The sequence below is a fragment of the Macrotis lagotis genome, chromosome 3 (assembly GCF_037893015.1).
Source record: "Macrotis lagotis isolate mMagLag1 chromosome 3, bilby.v1.9.chrom.fasta, whole genome shotgun sequence".
NCBI lineage: Eukaryota > Metazoa > Chordata > Mammalia > Peramelemorphia > Peramelidae > Macrotis > Macrotis lagotis.
In genome coordinates, this window is record NC_133660.1 from 68,756,844 (window position 1) to 68,775,391 (window position 18,548).

The 18,548-nt window shown below is 36.0% G+C and overlaps 1 protein-coding gene across 26 annotated transcripts in view; it reads left to right on the forward strand.

Annotated features, from left to right (window-relative positions):
- SORBS2 (sorbin and SH3 domain containing 2) overlaps nt 1–18,548 on the forward strand; it is a 303,227-nt gene that overhangs the window by 206,514 nt on the left and 78,165 nt on the right. For 25 of the 26 annotated variants that reach the window (XM_074228821.1, XM_074228823.1, XM_074228829.1 and 22 more), the window contains 3 exons: nt 203–375; nt 10,503–10,591; nt 13,422–13,468. In XM_074228821.1, coding sequence (XP_074084922.1) covers nt 203–375; nt 10,503–10,591; nt 13,422–13,468 — 309 coding nt within the window. Of the gene's footprint in view, nt 1–202; nt 376–2,405; nt 3,996–10,502; nt 10,592–13,421; nt 13,469–18,548 lie in introns of all 26 variants that reach the window. The other variant, XM_074228835.1, reaches the window with a different exon arrangement.

An 18,548-nucleotide genomic window follows, 5' to 3' on the forward strand; every position in this document is an offset into this window, starting at 1 on the left:
GATCACAGAAAGAGAGAAATGTTTAGACACACATTAATATATTGCTTAAGAATTAGGATTTCAAACTTGGAGGAGTAGTAATATGCCTATTTGACCTATGGCTAGAACCAGAATATTAGCTTCATGTTTTCAGAAAGTGATCATTTTGACTTGTTTGTGGTTTCCCCCACACATATACTTTTTTTTTGGTCTTTTCTATCAGTTCTGCAAGTATAACTGGTGACTACAGAAAAAGGAGGAAGAGTGAGCCTGCAGTGAGTCATCCTAGAAGTGCAGGTGATCAGAATGCCCACAGAGCCAGCCCAACTCGAGCAGATCTCCCAGGTTCAAAATCTTTCACTGACTCTTCTCCTTCTTCCCCATCAAGAGCAAAAGGTAAGAGGACAATTCTTGGGTGGCTACATTATTTGCTAATTTCACTGCATAGTTCTTGGCAAAAAACAAGTACTAGCTAATCAAATACAATCTTGGGTATGAAATAACTTGTGTAAGTCTTAAAAGAACAGGCTTTATATCTAGGTTATTTTCTACTAATGAAACATCAATTATTGAAAGGTATTTTCCTGTCTGCATAATGTCTATTAAACATTTTATTTTAAAATATCACATATATTTCATGACTCAAATTCAAATTCCTGTATGAATTATTAATGATCTATTAATAAAATAATGTTGAAATATTCCCAATTTTTTGAAACATTTTCAAAGATTCCTGTAATTTTTAAGATTATCCTTATGTGTGGATGGGAACTAAGAATAGAAGCCTCCCTAAAACAATACTACCAGGAGCAAATCCTCTTAAATTTTCAAATTTTGTTAATAATTTAAAAATGTATGACAATCTGACAGTCTACTAGAATTGTTTGAAATAATTGACTGCAATTTTTGAAGTTGATCCACTCATTGCAAATACTCAGTGGCATGTTTTTAAAGATGGCATCATATTTTTGATAAATATCCTTCTTAAAAAAATGCTCAGTTTCGGAATTCAGTCTTAGTGTTCACAAATCACTGAGCCACATTTTCTCTGCTGCCCAAATCTCTCCCCATTATTAGTAAACTTCATACTCAGGGAGATACAGTCATTCTTTCAAGTCACAAAGAGACCAGTCTGTCTGTTATTGCTACAGTTACTGAAATAGTCCCCTGGGAAACAGAGCAGTGAAAAGACCTCCCTAATACCCAATTTACTGCTGAGATGGGATTTGGGAACTGGGGAGCAGAACTGTGCAAAGGTGGAGGCCATGGTGACTTAGTTTAAATTCCCAGGGCTAAATCAGGAAGGTGGAGTTTTTTTAAACTTGTGAAGGCATATGACTAAGTCCTGGCCAAAATGACTGTAAGATTATCAGAGATGAATTCTGCTATACGTTAAATATCAGTCCCTGATTTTTTTTTCACTTAATGGATGATGTTGAGTTGTCTTGGTGGTAATCTAAGTAACTCCTAAGCATGGCCCTCCTAAGAGAACTGTGAACCACTAGACAGCACCACTGAAGATCGCAACTCTAGAGCTGAAAGACAATTGGAAGCTGTCTAGTCCTATTTTATTTTACAGATGAAGAAATGGAGGCCAAGAATAGCTGTATAACATGTGCTGTCACAAAGATAGTTAAGTTGTAAAGCTGGGATTCAAGCCAAAGTCCTGCTATATTTGTTTAGCTGTTACAGGGAAACAACTTGAATGTATCATCTTATGATTTGCTATTCCCTGTCCTTTGTTGCTGAGATTATTCATAAAGAGACCAATTCCAATTCTTTGAGTTGAATGTTAAATAATATTTAACTCTCCTTATCTGCAATTACAAGCTAGACTCAATCCATATCTTCTTACGCCTATTAAGTGCATGCTACTGTTTTTGAATATTAACTTTCTAATATTTGGCTTTATATCAAAAATAGATAATAAATAATAATAATGATAAATAACAGTTCATCATAACAGCTTAATCTGCTGATGTATATTCAGATTTCCAGATCTTCAGTCTTTTTTATGGACTGTTAATCTTTCATGTGATTAACATGCCCTGCTATCAGTTTAATAGACACTGACGTTTTTCACGTAATGCATTTAGGAAAAGAAATTTACTGCTTTAACTTTTCAGTGCTATAGCTGATGTAGATTTATCAGTTGCTGATTCTTTATTTTTTTACTGTTTTGTTAATTTTGTTGAATACATTTTAATAAATGATAAAGCCAACTAATTTTAAACAGTTCTTTAGCTTGATAAATTAGCACTTATCTTCTTGTTTAAACTATCTATATATTGTTTCTAGGTTTAACTACACTAACTGCTTGCTCTGTTCTTTGCTTTCTGATACTTACTGACCCAATCTCTTCTCTTTGCCAACCTATAACTGCCGGAAATCTTTCTCTTCTGCTGGGCTGCTTTTTGGATTATAAGGTGGGGATATTAGCAAAGTATGTCCATCCCTTTACAATTATTCAGGGCACAACCACCACACCTCAAGTGAGTTAGATTACTGCAGCACATACAGGCAGCATTTGGATGTACCAAATGATTCAAAGCGCACCATCCACTTCAAGAATGGTTGGCAGATGACACGGCAGAATGCCGAGGTCTGGAGCAGCACAGAAGAAACAGTTTCACCCAAATTGAAATCTCGTAGCTGTGATGATCTGCTAAATGAGGACCACGATAGTTTCCCTGACCCGCAGACCAAGTCAGAAAGTCTGGGCTCTCTATTATGTGAGGAGGACTCCAAAGACAGCTGCCCACTGACATGGGTCTCCCCCTATGTCCCTGAGAACCGCACAAATGGTAGGTCAAGAATCCGGCATAAGTCAGCACATGATGCCCCTGGGTTTTTGAAAATGTACAAGAAAATGCACCGCATTAACCGTAAAGAATTGATGAAGTCAGAGGTGATTTGTTCTGTAAAGTCTAGGATATTACAGTATGAAAAGGAACAACACAAGGGCATGTTGCGTGGGTGGAGCCAATCCTCAACTGAGGAAGTACCCAGGGACATGGTACCCACACGCATTTCTGAATTTGAGAAACTAATTCAAAAGTCTAAATCTATGCCAAATCTGGGGGATGAAATGTTGTCTGCTGTCACCTTAGAACTGCCTCAGAATGGATTGTGTCCAAAACGACGGTTTTCCATTGAATCTTTGTTGGAGGAAGAAAATCAAGGGAGACATGTCAATCAGGTTAACACACGAAGCTATAAGCCTAAAACCCTGGTGCCAATTCACATTGAAGTGACCAGTGATGAACCACCACGATCTCATATGGAGTTCTCAGACAGTGACCAAGATGGAATGGTCTCTGATGTCAGTGACTTTGTTCATGTAGAAGGCTCATCCTTCTGTAGTGAGAGTGACTTTGACCATTTCTCCTTTACATCCTCGGAGAGTTTCTATGGCTCCAACCATCACCACCATCACCACCACCACCATCACCATCATCACCGGCACCTCATCAGCTCCTGCAAGGGAAGATGCCCTGCCTCTTATACACGATTTACCACCATGTTGAAACATGAAAGGGCTAAGCAGGAAAATGTTGAAGATCCTAGGCGACAGGAAATAGACTCTGGCCTCTCTAAGTTAGCCTTCCTAGTAAGTCCGGTGCCTTTCCGGAGGAAAAAGAATGCTGCTCCCAAAAAACAGACTGAAAAGGTAAAATCCAAATCATCTGTTTTTGATGCTCTGGACTCTGCCCTTAAGGATATATGTGATCAAATTAAAGCTGAAAAGAGAAGGGGAAGTTTGCCTGACAATAGCATATTACACAGACTTATCAATGAGCTGCTTCCAGACATTCCTGAAAGGAATTCATCACTTAAGGCTCTGAGAAAGAGCCCCATGCAACAACCTTTTCCTCCCCTGCTTCAAGATGGTGCTGCCCATTATCCACCAGCCTACCAGAATGATTGTGGACGATTACCTCCTAGTGCCTCTTTTCAAGACATGGATACAACTAACAACAACCATCAGGACAATGATAGTGCCCTGTATTTCCAAGGTGGATTATTTTTTCCTTTTTTTATCTTGTCTTGTGATTGAGGCAACCACCTTTTAGTTCTGTCACTTTCTGTTTCTTCTTCCATTTCATTCATCTTAACTACTGATCCCATCCATGGAGGGTAGGAAATAATGGCAAGCTGATGCTTGCTGTGAAAAGATGATTCATTCATTAAATACATGATATTTGTCTATCATTTTGGACCTTTATGGGTATTGCTAAAAGTGTCAAGGAATGCAAATGTAGTAATTCCATTTTTAAAGCAAAGACCATCATAGAACATCCCATGAGGAGAGTGGCAATTTGGGAATTGCCATTCAGACAGTAAATACAAGAAAATCTTTTACCAAATTTAGAAGGTGATTTCCGTAGAGAAATAATTTGTTTATATAAAAGCCTTTGAAAAGTCAGAAAATCCAAGAATTATCAAAGTCTTTTATTATCAACTCAATCCATTTAGTTCAACAAAAAAATATATATCTTCTATGTCCTAATCCTTGGATATAGTAAGATAAAAAACAACAATAGCAACACGATCCCAGCTTTTAAGGAGCATGTATATAAAATGAGGATAAGATATGAACACAAACAGCTAAATTTTACACAAATATGTATTAGAACATAGATACTTATAATGAACAATAGGTATCATGTTAGAAAGTGAAAAGTACAGAATAGGAAAACAGAGAGGAAGGAGAAATTGAGAAGGGAAGAATTCTAGTTTGGGGATGAGGAAACAAAGTAACATTACAGTTGAGTTTAAGTGAGGAAAAGGATTTCACTGAGTGAAAATGTTCCCAGAACTTGTTAGAGGTGTAAAGAACAGGTGTAATGAAAAAGGCAGGATGAACTCAAGGTTAGACAGTGAAAGTTATTCAAAGGGTAGTACCATAAAATAAAGCTTGAAAGTCAGATTGTGAAGAGTTTTAAATGTTAAGATAATAAGTTTATACATTTTCTGGTACAGGAGAACTTTCTGAGCAATGAATTGACATAGTATGTTCCATACATTAGGAAAATTATTTGGACATCAGTATAAAGGTGGTGAGGGAACATAAAGGAGGAGCAGGGCAACCAGTGAAGAGATGATTATTCAGCCTAGAAATAATAAGGGTATGAAGAATAGTGGCAAAAGTGTGAGAGGAAGGAAAGGGAAGAAAGAAGGAAGGAAGGAAGACAGGAAAGGATATAAATGGTATGATGTGTCAGTTATTGTACTAAGTATGAAGGATCCCTCCTGGAACTTAAATTCTAATGGATAAACACAAGGAAAAGAGGGGATGGACCTTAAGAGAAGTTTCAGATTTTGAATCTTGAAGGTTGCGGAATGGTGAAATGAAAGGGTCTAAGATGGCTCCAAGATTTCAAACTTGGGTCATTGGAAAGATCATCAAAAATAGGTAAGGAAGAAAATGATAAATTCAGTTTGGGACATGTTAGTTTTAGGTGGCCCTAGGGCATCCAGATGGAAATGTAGTAGCTATGTTGTTGCTGTCATTGTTGCCACTGTCATCATCAGAACAGGCTGAGGCTAGATATACAAATTTTGGAATCATCCCCATAAAGGTAATAGTTGAAATAATGAAAATGAATGACTGGTACTGGGAGAGAATGTGAATATGGAAAAGAAGGCCAAAAACAGAGATGGGATACCTATGAATAGGAAGAAGGTACAGAAAAAAGGAACAAGAATAGGAAAATGAGAAAGAACATTGAAAGAAACAGGAGAACCATGAGAAAGTATCTAGAAGGAATAGTATAGAGAACAGTTTCAAATACTTTTGAAATATCAAGTAGAATGAACACTAACCCCCCAAAAATTGCTTTACTGTTTGGTAATTAAGATGTCATATATAACCTTGAAAAGAAATGTTTTAAGATTTAATCATGGAAATGAAATTCAAATTGCAAGGAACTGAGAAGTGGTTAATGAAGTGAAGATGATAAAGATAACTCTAGGAGGAGACTGACAGAAGAATGCAGAAGAGAGGCATGGACTGAGAGGGAATAGCAGAATCAATAAAAAGAAATTGAGTTTGGGGCTTTTTTGTGTTTGTAGACAGAAAGAAGTGGTAGAGGAGAAACTGCAAAATGAAAAATGATTGCAGAGAAGACGGAAAGAAATACAGTGAGGGACATGAATAAAGGAATAAGGAAAATTTTCCACCTTCTGAGATTGGATAGAATAAGAGGGGTATGAGTAGAAACAGAAAGTTTGAGGATAAGAGGAAGGAAGGAAATATTAGCTGAATAAACTCAATCTTCTTATTTTTGTAGGAATCAAGTATATACAGAAGAAAGGGAGGTAGAAATGGATTAAGGAACTCAGAAGAGAAGAATGTTTGGATTTCCTATAATTGGGATCTATTTTTAAGGGTTTTCTTGCAGTTATATGAGCCCTAGTTTAGGTTAGATAGTAATACAGACAGATGAGTGTCATGAATTTCTAGTGACTTGGGTGGAAGGTGGAATATTTCCCTATTAGATAATAGAAAAGAGCAGAGCAGGGACAACAAAAGGAAAAGACAATTAGGAATTCTAGAGTTAAGCAATATGACTAGCTATGGGGTCAGGACTACTAAGGGAAGGAAATGGAAATAAAATCAATTATAATGAACTGAAAAAAAAACTGAGAAATTGAGGAACTGAACCAGAGGTCAAAATTGAAGGTAAAGAACTAGTTCAGAGAGAACAAAGCTGAGAGCCACAGAAGGCAGAAGATTATGGAGAAAAAAGAGATTTTTTTTAGAGCTACACATTTTTAAGGTAACTAGTATGAGGAAATAATGAGTTCAGCATGGGTTGGGGGGGGGGACTCTAAAGTGTGAACAACTCCATTCAAAGGTAGAATGGAGATGGAAATGATGGGAAATCAGGAAAAATGAGCTGGCTAGATGATAAAAGGGTCAGTAAAAATTGAGGCAACTATAATTAGAAGTCAGGACATAAGGTGGAAAGTCATCTTTTATATCCCTAAATACATTAGGTGAAGTGGAAGAAAGAGAGCTAAAGGTTGATGGATAGCAGTGATGAGGATTGAGGGAGGAGGATGTAGTCAGAGTATCCACTTTAAGGGAAGAGGGAGAAAATTGTGTAATAGGGACAGAACAAGGAGTATGCTAACTCCTTCTGGACCATTGAATTCAAAAATGTAGATAAAGGAGTCATCAGCCCTAGAGAGGATCATCAGGATATCTTCTGAGAAAAATTTCTATTTCAGTTATAACCAGGAGATAGAAGAAATGAAATAGAAGAAATTTTATTAATAGTAACCAAGAGGGTGGTCTACCAAAATATTAAAGAGGAAAATATTCCCTTTGAATTTAGTTTCATTTTATATTGGAAATTGCATCTCTTTTATAAAATTTTCAGTAAGTAATTTGATAATATCCAATGCCATTATTAGTAATTAGACAGATTTGGGTTAGTATTAAGAGATTTTTTATCACAAAGGAAATATTCTTTAGGAAATATTGTGAAAACATCTTTAAATTAGTCCAAAGTTGCCATTCCTGCCCTTTTGTTTCTTCTTTAAATTAAATAAAATGCATCTCACTATTTTTCAAAGGGGTACTATTCCTTTAAGGATAGGGTTGTCCAACCTTATTTTTAAAAGTTTTTATTGAAACAACAGACAATATATTTTGATTTACCATTTTAATGAGAGCTCTGTGGTATCTGAGTTTTGTTTACCAAAGCATTTAATAAACCCATAGACAGGTCACATAAAATCACCCTTTTGGACTGACCTGCTTTAAAGAGATACCATTCTCCACTATTGTTGCCTTATTTTTCTTAAGGTCAATGGGAATGAAAACTCAGACTTTTTTTGATGTCATTCTGTATTTTTCACTTCTGTTTTTTAAAAGCACTCCTGTATCAAATGGATTTTTATTGGAATAAACAGATATTCAAATCTAAAATTCATGATTTAACTCAAGAAAAATTGATATGAAGACAAAGCAAAGTTTAAGTACCTTCAGCCTGGACATTAATTAAGTATGAGTCTTAATTAAGGACTTTTCAAGTCTAGAAAGCTACAGTATAGACAGTGCAAAGTTTGAGGGTCATCTTGAGTGATACAAAAAGTATTTACTCTAATTTTGTGTGTGTGTGTGTGAGGTCAAACTTAAAGGAACAAGGGAAACATTGAACAGAAAAAATAAGTAATTAAAGGACAAGCACAACCCAAGTAGCATGGAAAAGAGAAAGAATATGATATCTTAGTTATTAGTTAAAGGAAACAATCCAAAGAAAGAATGATTTATAAGTTATTAAGGGATCTAGAAGACATTGCAAAGAATATTTGGGACTTTTCCAAGCAGATTTGTTTCCTCATTATTTCATTTGATCTAAAATTAGCTCCCATTCCTGGTTCACAAACCAGTTTCCACAAAATAAGTTTCCCTCTGTTCCCTCATCATGGGGCAGAGTTGACCCTGGGTTCTCTGAGGAGTTTGCCATTTCTTTCTCCATTGTGTCCCCATTTTAGAGTAAGGAGGCAAGGCAAATAGAGGTTAAATGACTTACCTAAGTTCACACTGTTAGCAAGTATCTGAGGTCAGATTCAGACTCAGATCTTCCTGACTCCAAGTAGGCCCATTGCTTTCTACACTTCACCACATAGCTGCTTCATGAGCCCTTTGATATGATTATTACTATTCCCTTGCCATAAAGGCCTTTCATTCAAAATAACCTGTTATCTTCTGTTTTATTTAGACTATATAAATATTTTGAATTTTGAATTAGAAACAAATTCATTCTTCTCCATGTCCACATTCTAGCAGAGCTAGGCCCAGAGGCCTAAAGAGAAATAACTGAGAAATAGCCCACTTGGTTTCATGGCCCTGATGATAGCACCAAGATGCTTCATAGCCTGTGATTTAAGTTACCTTTGCTTCTACATCAATAATAGAAACCAGGATTGATTTATTTTTCCCCCCATCAAATGATTGCAAGCTGGGCCTATGCTTTTAATTTTCAATTGAATTCAATTAAATTAATATTTAAACTAAATCAACAGATTTTTGGTAGTAAATCAGAAGCTGTTATACTTGTTTTTGTATCATAGATTACTTTGGTAGTCTGACAAAGTCTTATGGAACCCTTTTCAGAATAAATAATAATCTAAAATTAAGTATATAGATTGCAAAAGAAATCAATTATATTGAAATAGCTAATTTATGTTCATGGCCCCTAGATTAAGAACTCCTTGAAGAAATCAGAGAATGTATGTATTATGTCTACTCACACATATAACAACATATGATCATAAATGTATTATCACTTGAATACACATATATGCATGTATATACTATATATTAGATATATATATGTGTGTGTGTTTTTACATGAATGTGTATACATACCAACCAAATATAAAGGTATACACAATTATAAAGGGACTATATATTTATTATGTGTGTATGCTTAAATTACTCCAACTTATCACTCTGTATCATAGAACCTGTATAATGTTCTTCTATTTCTCCAAAATAAGATCAGGTGATGACTTCACTTTTAGCATTTCCTGTTATAGTCAGACTTGCTGAATTTGCTAATGGGATTAAAAAAATAGTCTTTTAACTGATATCTGTAAGGCCTTGAAAAAAAAAGGCAGCAACAGGGTTTGGGAACACTTAGCTAATTCTTTCATGGTGCTAAAAAGTCTTAAATGATTTCCTGTCTCTTCACAGATAGTTCTTAGAACTGCAGAACATATAAGTCATGCTAATAACACCAATACTCAAATTTCTTGTCTGTAAGTCAACATGCAAACTATGGCAGCCTATGCATTGCCCTATTTGCTAAGTTCAGCCTTTAGCTTGTTTGAGTTTTAGATAAAAATCATTTTTTAACCAAGAAATTATATCAGTTGGCACAATGGAATATCACATATAATAGGGTGTTGCATTTTTGGAAAATATATTTTAAAAAGACTTGATCATAATCTCTCTTTTTCAATTCTTTCTGTTAATCATCTAATTTCTTCCTATGATCAAAATTTTAAATTGTCATATTTCAGTAAAATGTTCCTGAGGGCCTTTGTTTTGAGTATAACCTCCAAACTTTCCTCTTGTAAGTTCCCAGTAGGCTCTCTAGTGTTGATCCTTGAGTAGGAAACACAAAGAATAAACAAGTATTGGGATATAAAATTCTACTACTAATTCAATATTTTCCCATATATTGATCAGTTCATATATTTTGCCAAACCATTTTTCAGAATCACTTTCAGTTATACCATTGTCATTCAATATTTTTTCCACTTAATTCTTGTGATCTCTAATATTTTTACCTGTTTTCAAGTATGACCTACTTGTAAACTATATGTCACAAGTTTATAGCTTACTTTTGAGTCTTGTACTTTTATTTTCAATTGCGTTGCACATCCAGTTATGTTATCTTGTTTTAAAAACAATCAGCCATCCTGAGAAATGGTGAACTTGTTGATTATTCATTAAATTAAACTGATAATCACCATGTGCTTACCATTGTTCTTTTCAATAGACCAAGAGTCCCCTAGAAGTTATTCATCAGCTTTCACCGATTTGGGTCGAAGTGCTCCCAGGGAAAGAAGAGGAACTCCAGAAAGAGAGGTAGTTAACTAGTTGGTTCAATGAGACAGCAATCTGAAAGTGCGCCAGCAGTTTAAAGTGATGTGTGTGTCTCTATATAAGCTGAGTAAGTATCTTAATGTAGTTTAAATCAGGTTTCAGGATTCCAAAGTGCAATTCATGGAGATGAATGGAGTAGTCAGCAGAGAGGAAGAAAAAGACAAGCAAGCTTTTTTTTAAGGGGAAATACAATAAGAAGGGAAAAAGAGGATGGAGACCAATCAGGTCTTGCTCTGTGTCTGGCAAAAGGGGATGCCAAAACCAATAAATTTGACTGGTTTTTCTAGTGCACTTCACTGGCTCAAGGACAACTAAATATTTGTGGGAGGCAGGAGAAAGGAATAGGAAACCTGGACCGCAGGTCAAGTGCTAAGGACCGGTTCTGATTCATGAAGGGAGGTGGAGGAGAATAGAATCTAAGAAACTGGCAGATAGTTGATATTCAAACTTTCCACCAATTGGCTGTTGCCATAGAACTTATTTTGTCCAGATGATTCAGGGGATTTGAACATTCGCAAGGATCCTTCATTAATCAGGTTCTTAGAATAAGAGAGACAGAAGACAGAAGACCTTGGTTCAAGTCCTGCCCTAACACATCCTCCTTGTGGGGCTGTGGGAAAGTCATTTAATTTCTCAGTGCTCAAGGCCACTTTATAATAAAGTTATATAAAGTAAAGAGAAGGCTCCAACCTATTATGAGTAGTTGACAATAGCATCAAATTCACAGGTTCAGTCTGTACCCCTCTCTAAACCATTAATATTTATTGCTGCCATACTTATAATTAAGATAAGAAATATCTGATGGTAAGCTATCTAATAAGAATATATATCTGAAAATAAGGCATGAGAAACAATCCCAAGAAACTTGTCTTCATTCCATATTAAGAAATGCAAGATGTCAGTCTAGGAGGTAGGCCATGGCTTCTGGTGTTAGCCTGGGACAGTAAATACTTTGAGTTCTTTTAAATGAGGTTCTACCACTAGTGACTGAGGGAAGTCACTGAACCCTAAACTTTTCATCCACAAATTCTTCATGTTTGCCAGTAATGGCCAGAAAGTCTCTCTTAGAGATGCTCCCTGCTTTGAAGGTATATCAACTCACACAGAAATATCACAGGTGCTTGTGGATGAGCCCCAAGATGATTCAGGTTTGGCAGTTTGTGGTGGGATTGGAGGAGACTTTGAGTGGACCTTGAGGGTCAGAAGGCATCCCAGAAAGCCAAGGCTGGCTCTTGGCCTGTGTGACTCCAGAATCAGAAGGTAGTTCAAGGGTTCATCTCCATGAATGTCCACTTTCAACTGAATCCCTTTCCCATCAATGCTGATGAAGATCATTAGGTTGTAAACTAACCAGGTGACATCAAAGATGGAATACCAGCCCCAGTGTCAGGAAGATCTGAGTTCAAATCCTATTTCAGGTACTTAGCTGTGTGACTCTGGGCAATTCATTTAGTCTCTATTTGTTTCTTCATCTATAAAATGGGAATAATAAGAGCATCTTCCTCCTAAGGTTATTATGAGGATCAAATGTGATAATACTTTAAAAGGGCTTAATTATTATCATTAAACCTTTCCTCAACTTTCTTTCCACTTTAGAGGGATGACACCTTCAGACCTCCCTCTGGGGCATAGTGAGCCCCAGGGAAACCCAAGATTTGATGACCTTACTAGCCTGAAAAACCAGCTTCTTCCCTCTCCCTACTCATTTCCCCTAGAAAGCATCAACTGTCTACCTAAGCACTTTTTATAAATGATAGCCTCTACCTAATTTTTAATTTCTTAATTGTCCTCAATGAAAGAAAAAAGATGATTAGTGCTTTTGGGGCTCAGGGTCTGTCCTTTATACCTGGATTCACTTCAGAAGAAATAAAAAGTTAGATTTCCCCCAATAAGAAATATTCTTTGTAAGTATTAATTCTGCTCTGTCCTTTATGCCTTCACCCTATTTTAGTCCAAAAATGAATGTTCCTTTTCTTTGAAAACTTTCTAGGGAAACAATAGAGAAGATAAGTGAATTTTTCTCACCCAGGCTTTGTTAGATTAATACTTAGTTATATTAACACATATATAGAATAGCTATAAACCAATAACATTTATATTGAATTAATACAAATATATATAATATGTCCTGCATTTGTATTTTCTCAATAATTCTCTTGAAATGTAACTTTATGAGTAGAAAACTAAGCAAATTCCATATATTTTTAGCCATTCAGATTAGTGTCTGAATACCTTGTGGTTCAGTGGAGTCATTGAGTTCTTCCAACACTTTCCAGTCAAGAGTAAGTTGACCTGATGCTCCTACTAAGCTAAAAAGCCTTCAACTACAGACCCAGTCACAGATGATCCTCCTGTTACCCAAGGACCAACCTAGCTAAGTTGTGGTATAGTTGAAAGAGTGTGAGATTTGGAGTCAGATGCCTCTTGACTCTGCCACTTGTGACCTGTATAATCTTTGGCAAGTTGCTGACTGCTCCATGCCTCAGTTTTCTCATGTGTAAAATGAATGTCAACCTCTAAGGTCTTTTCCAGCCTTATGTCCATGGTGCCATGGGATCTTCAGTTCAGAAATCAAGAGGCAGCCACAAGATAATGAATCAACTTGACTTCAGCCACTGATGAAAGTGATCTGAAAAAGCATCATCAAAGGGTTGCAATCTACTTCCACAAAGGGCGGGTGGTGATGAAACTACAGACCTTTTGAAGAATTGGACTCTCATCTGTCTTCACTGATATGAAATTGATTTTCTAGCTGAAAAAAGTGAAAATTATTTTTTTCAGGTTAATGCTAATTGTTTGCCTTCCTTTTCAGAGGCTGCCAGCCAGAGCTGTTTATGATTTTAAGGCCCAGACATCTAAGTAAGTAGTATAGATAGTCACCACAGAATTATGTTGGATTTGGAATGCCACAAAAAGGAAATATTGTTATAGTGGGATTTGCACTCAAGAAGCCTATCTCTGAAGTCCATTCCAAGAAATGTTTGATTAAGATTTTATTTGACAGCTGATCCTATTTATATTTGGGGAGGGGTGGTCAATGCAAAACATCTGGATGTGAAATATATCAAACAAATTGGAGTCTAGCAAATAGAAATATAAGAAAGGAATTCAAAGGGTCACAGTCTCGAAAATTCTCTGTCCAAAATAATCTAGCTCTACCTCTTAGAATTAGATTCTAGAAAAAAGGTACAAAATATGTATTTTTAAACTGACTTATAATTAAGGGTTATTTGAACAGGCATGCATAGAGTGCCTGCTGAATGAAAAAACAAGTCACTGCTGATACACTTGCAAATACCTGCAGACCCACACCAATGTCCAGTTTGGATTGTGGTCCTGCTGCAAAGATACAGGGAGAAAAATACATGTTGTTGAATCATTTCAGTTGTGTCCTATTCTCTGTGACCTTGCTTATGACTTTCTTGGCAAAACTTCTGGAGTGGTTTGTCATTTCTTCTCCAACTCATTTTACAGATGAAGAAATTGAGGCAAATAGGGTTAACTGACTTGTCCAGGGTCTGAGGCTGAATTTGAACTCAGGTCCTCCTGTCTCCAGGTCCACTACTCTATCTGCTGCTGCTATGGGCAAAGGCTAGTCATGTCTTACTGGTCTGGGGTATTCCCTGAAAGTTTACCAAGAGGCATTGGAAAAATACACGCTTTATCTTTCCTTCAGCATCATCACTAGTACCTTCCTTATTAAATTTAATCTTTTCTTGGTAGCTTCTTAGTATCTCTTACTTTCCTGTACTTGGTTGCCAATACCATTCAATCTTAGGGCTAGAAGATCATTTATTTGGGGAGATGACTTTGTCCTATACTTTCAAACTCTAAATCCTATGAATTCCTCAAGCAAGGCTACATCTAACCTTTCTCAGACAAAGAATAATTTATCCTCTTTTAGAAGTCTCCAGAGGAACAAGCACATCCCATAGTCAACCAGGAAACCCATTCCAATTTTTCATACTTCTCACTGGGATGGAATTCTTCCTTTTATTTTAAATCCTTCCATGTTATTTTGTATTTTCCACAGGATAAATGGACCAGATGGTCACTATTCCCCATATGCTTGTAAACCTGAGATCAAATTAGTGTCCTTCCAGTGTTATTTTGTCCATACAAATAACACCAGTATCTCCTTTAGCACCTCCTCATATGCATCATTGGAAAAGCCATCAAGATATTAAACAAGGGGATCTAAGAATGTTTCTGCTAGAGTGTAGTAAATAAATTGAATCAGGAATAAACTTTTCTTCTGAAGTCATCACATGGTAGAATGGATAGAGAACTAGTCTGGGATTCAAGAAAACTTGAGTTAAAATTTTGTGGGTCACACATAACTATGTTATATAACTATGAACAAGTCACAGATTCTCAATGCTCCAGGTGCTTTCCTAAAATGCCAGTTGCTGGACAGGTACTGACCCCTATCTGTAAAGGGAATGTTCTTACCAGGAGTTCCCTACACCAAAGAAATCTCAGATCTGGGTCTGTGTGTGTGTGTGTGTGTGTGTGTGTGTGTGTGTGTGTGTGTGTGTGTATGTTTAATCCATTCTTAAACCTATAATTTGGCTACTTTGGTTGCCAAACAGGACTTAATACCAGGAGGGATTTTTTGATGCTATCTAGTCAATTGATTTCATTTCAGTAAAAGTAAATGTCTACTCCAGGCTTGCAAGAGTCTGTGCCACCCACTGGGGGATATGGAAGGAAGGGAAGAAAGAAGGAAAGAAGGAAGGAGGGAGGGAGGGAGGGGAAGGAAAGAGAAAAAACAAAGAAGAAGAAAGAGAAATGAAAGAAAGGAAGGAAGGGAGGGAGGGAAGAAGGAAGGGAAGGAAGGAAGGAAGGAGGAAGGAAGGAAGGAAAAACAAACCTTGAAGTGTTATGTAAATGCTAAATACTTAGTAGAATCTACTGCCTATTATGGCCACTAGGTACACTGGGGTACAGAAGCAAAAATAATAAATAAAACAAGCCAATTGTCAAGGAGTTAGTATGATTAAGAACATATTTGGGGGGGGCTTAACTTATACATAGATAAGATAATAAAAATAATTTGAGGACAAAATATAAAATAAACTAACAACTAAGAAAATGGTGATAGAACCTAAACTGACAAGAATTAAAGATGCATAGATGATGATTTGCTCAAGGTCACATATTCAGTAATATGATCAGGATTTGAACTCAAGTTCTCTTGACACCAGATCTAGTTTTCTTTCCATTCTTTGAGTCAGTCTACTAAAAGAAATTTTTTTCTTAAAACATCAGTTTTTAATAAAACTATACTTGGATATTTTCATCAAGTTTTCTTTTAACAACATGATAAAAAGATATTTTATTACACTATGGCTTAGAAAATTAAACAACTAATAGTCAACATGCATTTATTAAGTGCTTACTATAGGTCAGGCTTTGTGCATAGCACAGTAAATAAAAATTAAGGCAAAGATATTTATTAACATTTTAATAGGAAAAACTCAAACCCATTTTGGTCATTTGCATTTAAATTACTTTAGATATAACCACTGTCTATCATTATCTGCCTTAGCCTTATCTGGAAAGTGGCTTATAAAAATCAACTTTTAATTATATTTGAATTTGAATTACATTAAAATCTATAGCTTGACCATTAAGTAGTAAACCCATTAGAGAGTCATTCACAATGTGTCATTTGAATTAGTTATATTGGGATATTAAATAAGTTGTCAAAATTACCCTAATTATTCTTCCATAATCATTTGGTTTTATAAAAGAAATCATTGTCTTTCTATAAAAAGTTAATTAACCCATGACTGTCCCAAATTAGCTATTTGCAACAGGAAACCCTTTCAATTAAATTACAGTACATGGTCTGCACCTTTATTTTATGAAAAAAAGTAAGGGAGGAAGGAGGGAGAGAAGGAGGGATGGAGGGAAGAGAGAGAAAGAAGGAAGTAAACAAGTATGTATTTTTTGCCTATTACGTGACAGGTACTATGCTAATTTCTTTATAATTCTCATTTATTTTTTTATAATAACTCTGAGAAGTTGTATTATTATCATCATCTCTATTTTTATAGTTGAGGAATCTGAGGCAAATAAATTTAAATGACTTTCTCAGAATCTAGAAACCAAAAAGTGTCTGAGGTAAGATTTGAACTCATATCTTCCTTACTCCCGGACCATTGAAAGTTTCAACTCCTAAATAGAAAATGTCTCTAATAGGAATTATGGGAAAGAGAAGACTTTGTGTGGGTGTTTTAATGTCTTCTGTAATGTCTCCCTACCTATAGTTCTTCAATATAGTAGGTGCTTAATAAATGCTTGTTGATTAACTATTCAGGTGAAAAATCATTTATTAAAGTCTGTGCTAAGCAACTGGAATGCAGATATTAAAATTAAGACTGTCCTTGCCTCCCAAGAATTGTAAAGAATTTTTTTTTCTTCATCTTATCCAAGGAATGGATGAAAAATGAAAAAAAAAGGATTCACTGAGTTATATCTTTCTACATTAGAGAAACAGATAAAGAAGGAGAGGCTATTATTTATGAAGGATTTCTCAGCAACACAGCTTAAGTAAACACCTGATTAATCCTGTAAAAACAAATTTTCCTTTGGTTCTGCTATTTCTTCAGGCTTCCAAATTAGTTCTTTTTTTTCCATTAATCCCAGAATTGTTGAAGGCCAAGTCTAAATGGGCTGCTTACTTATCCTCCTTTCTTAACTGAAACTTTTCTCCCCAAGAAAAGTCAGAATTGACCTCCTACCTTCCAGCACCATCAGTCATTCAGTTTTGATTCCTTTTCAACCTCTCTGCTCTACCGTATCAATACCATTGGCCTGCCTTCTTGAAATTCTCCCTGCCATTGGTCTCAGTGGTCCAGTGTTTTCTAGGTTATTATTCTTCCTTTCTGCCTTTCTCATCTGTCTCCTCCTTTCTGTTTTCATTGCCATCATCCTAACTGGAAGATCTGTTCATTTACAACTTTTTGAAAAAAAAATTCTTGTCTGGTCTCCCTGCCTATACTTTCTCAATAGAGTAGGTGCTTAATAAATGCTTGTTGATTAACTATTCAGGTTAAAAATAAACATTTATTATGGCCTGTTCTAAGCAGCTCAGATGCATATATTAAAATTAAGACTGTCCTTGCCTTCTAAGAAAAATATCACATACAGGAGAATGGTGGTCAGGTAGAGAGTTATAGTTTTGGAAATCAAAAATATATTAAGGGAAACTATAGATTCATTCATTACCTCCCCTTATTCCAGATGAAATGATAGAAGTATAGATAGAAAGATGGATGGATGGAGGGAGAGATGGATGGATGGATGGATGGATGGATGGATGGATGGATGGATGGATGGATGGATGGATGAAGAGATAGATGATAGATAGATGGATAGATAGATAGATAGATAGATAGATAGATAGATGAAGCACAGAAATGAACAGACAGACAGACAAGAGAGGTAGGTCGGTAGGTAGAGAGAGACAGATTTAAGAATAATTCGCAGAGAATAGAGGAGCATGTAAGGCAGAAAATGTTCAAGAGAAATATGGAAACCATTCCCAGGTAGTGCAGAGTTGAGTGACTCTAGGATTCATAAATCTAGGCATGGCTTCTGCTATTACAAGTTAGAGACTGGGGCAACAAAAAACAGCAAGAGTAGCAGGATGGTAAAACCATTTCTACACAGCACTGTAGAATAAGTCCTTCAAAAAGACAGCCTATCGCACTTCTGCTCAGAAACCTTCAATGATTTGCCATAGACTCATTGCCTACAGAGATATATATATCTGGACTCCTCAGGTAGCCATTCAAAGCCTTCCATGCTATGGTACTGTGAAGTGCTTAAACATCGAAGACCCAACATCTTGGGCCATCATCAGTCCTGACTTTTATCTTTCCACTGGACTCCTTTTGACTTTGGAAGAGAGAATGATGTCATTGGTCCT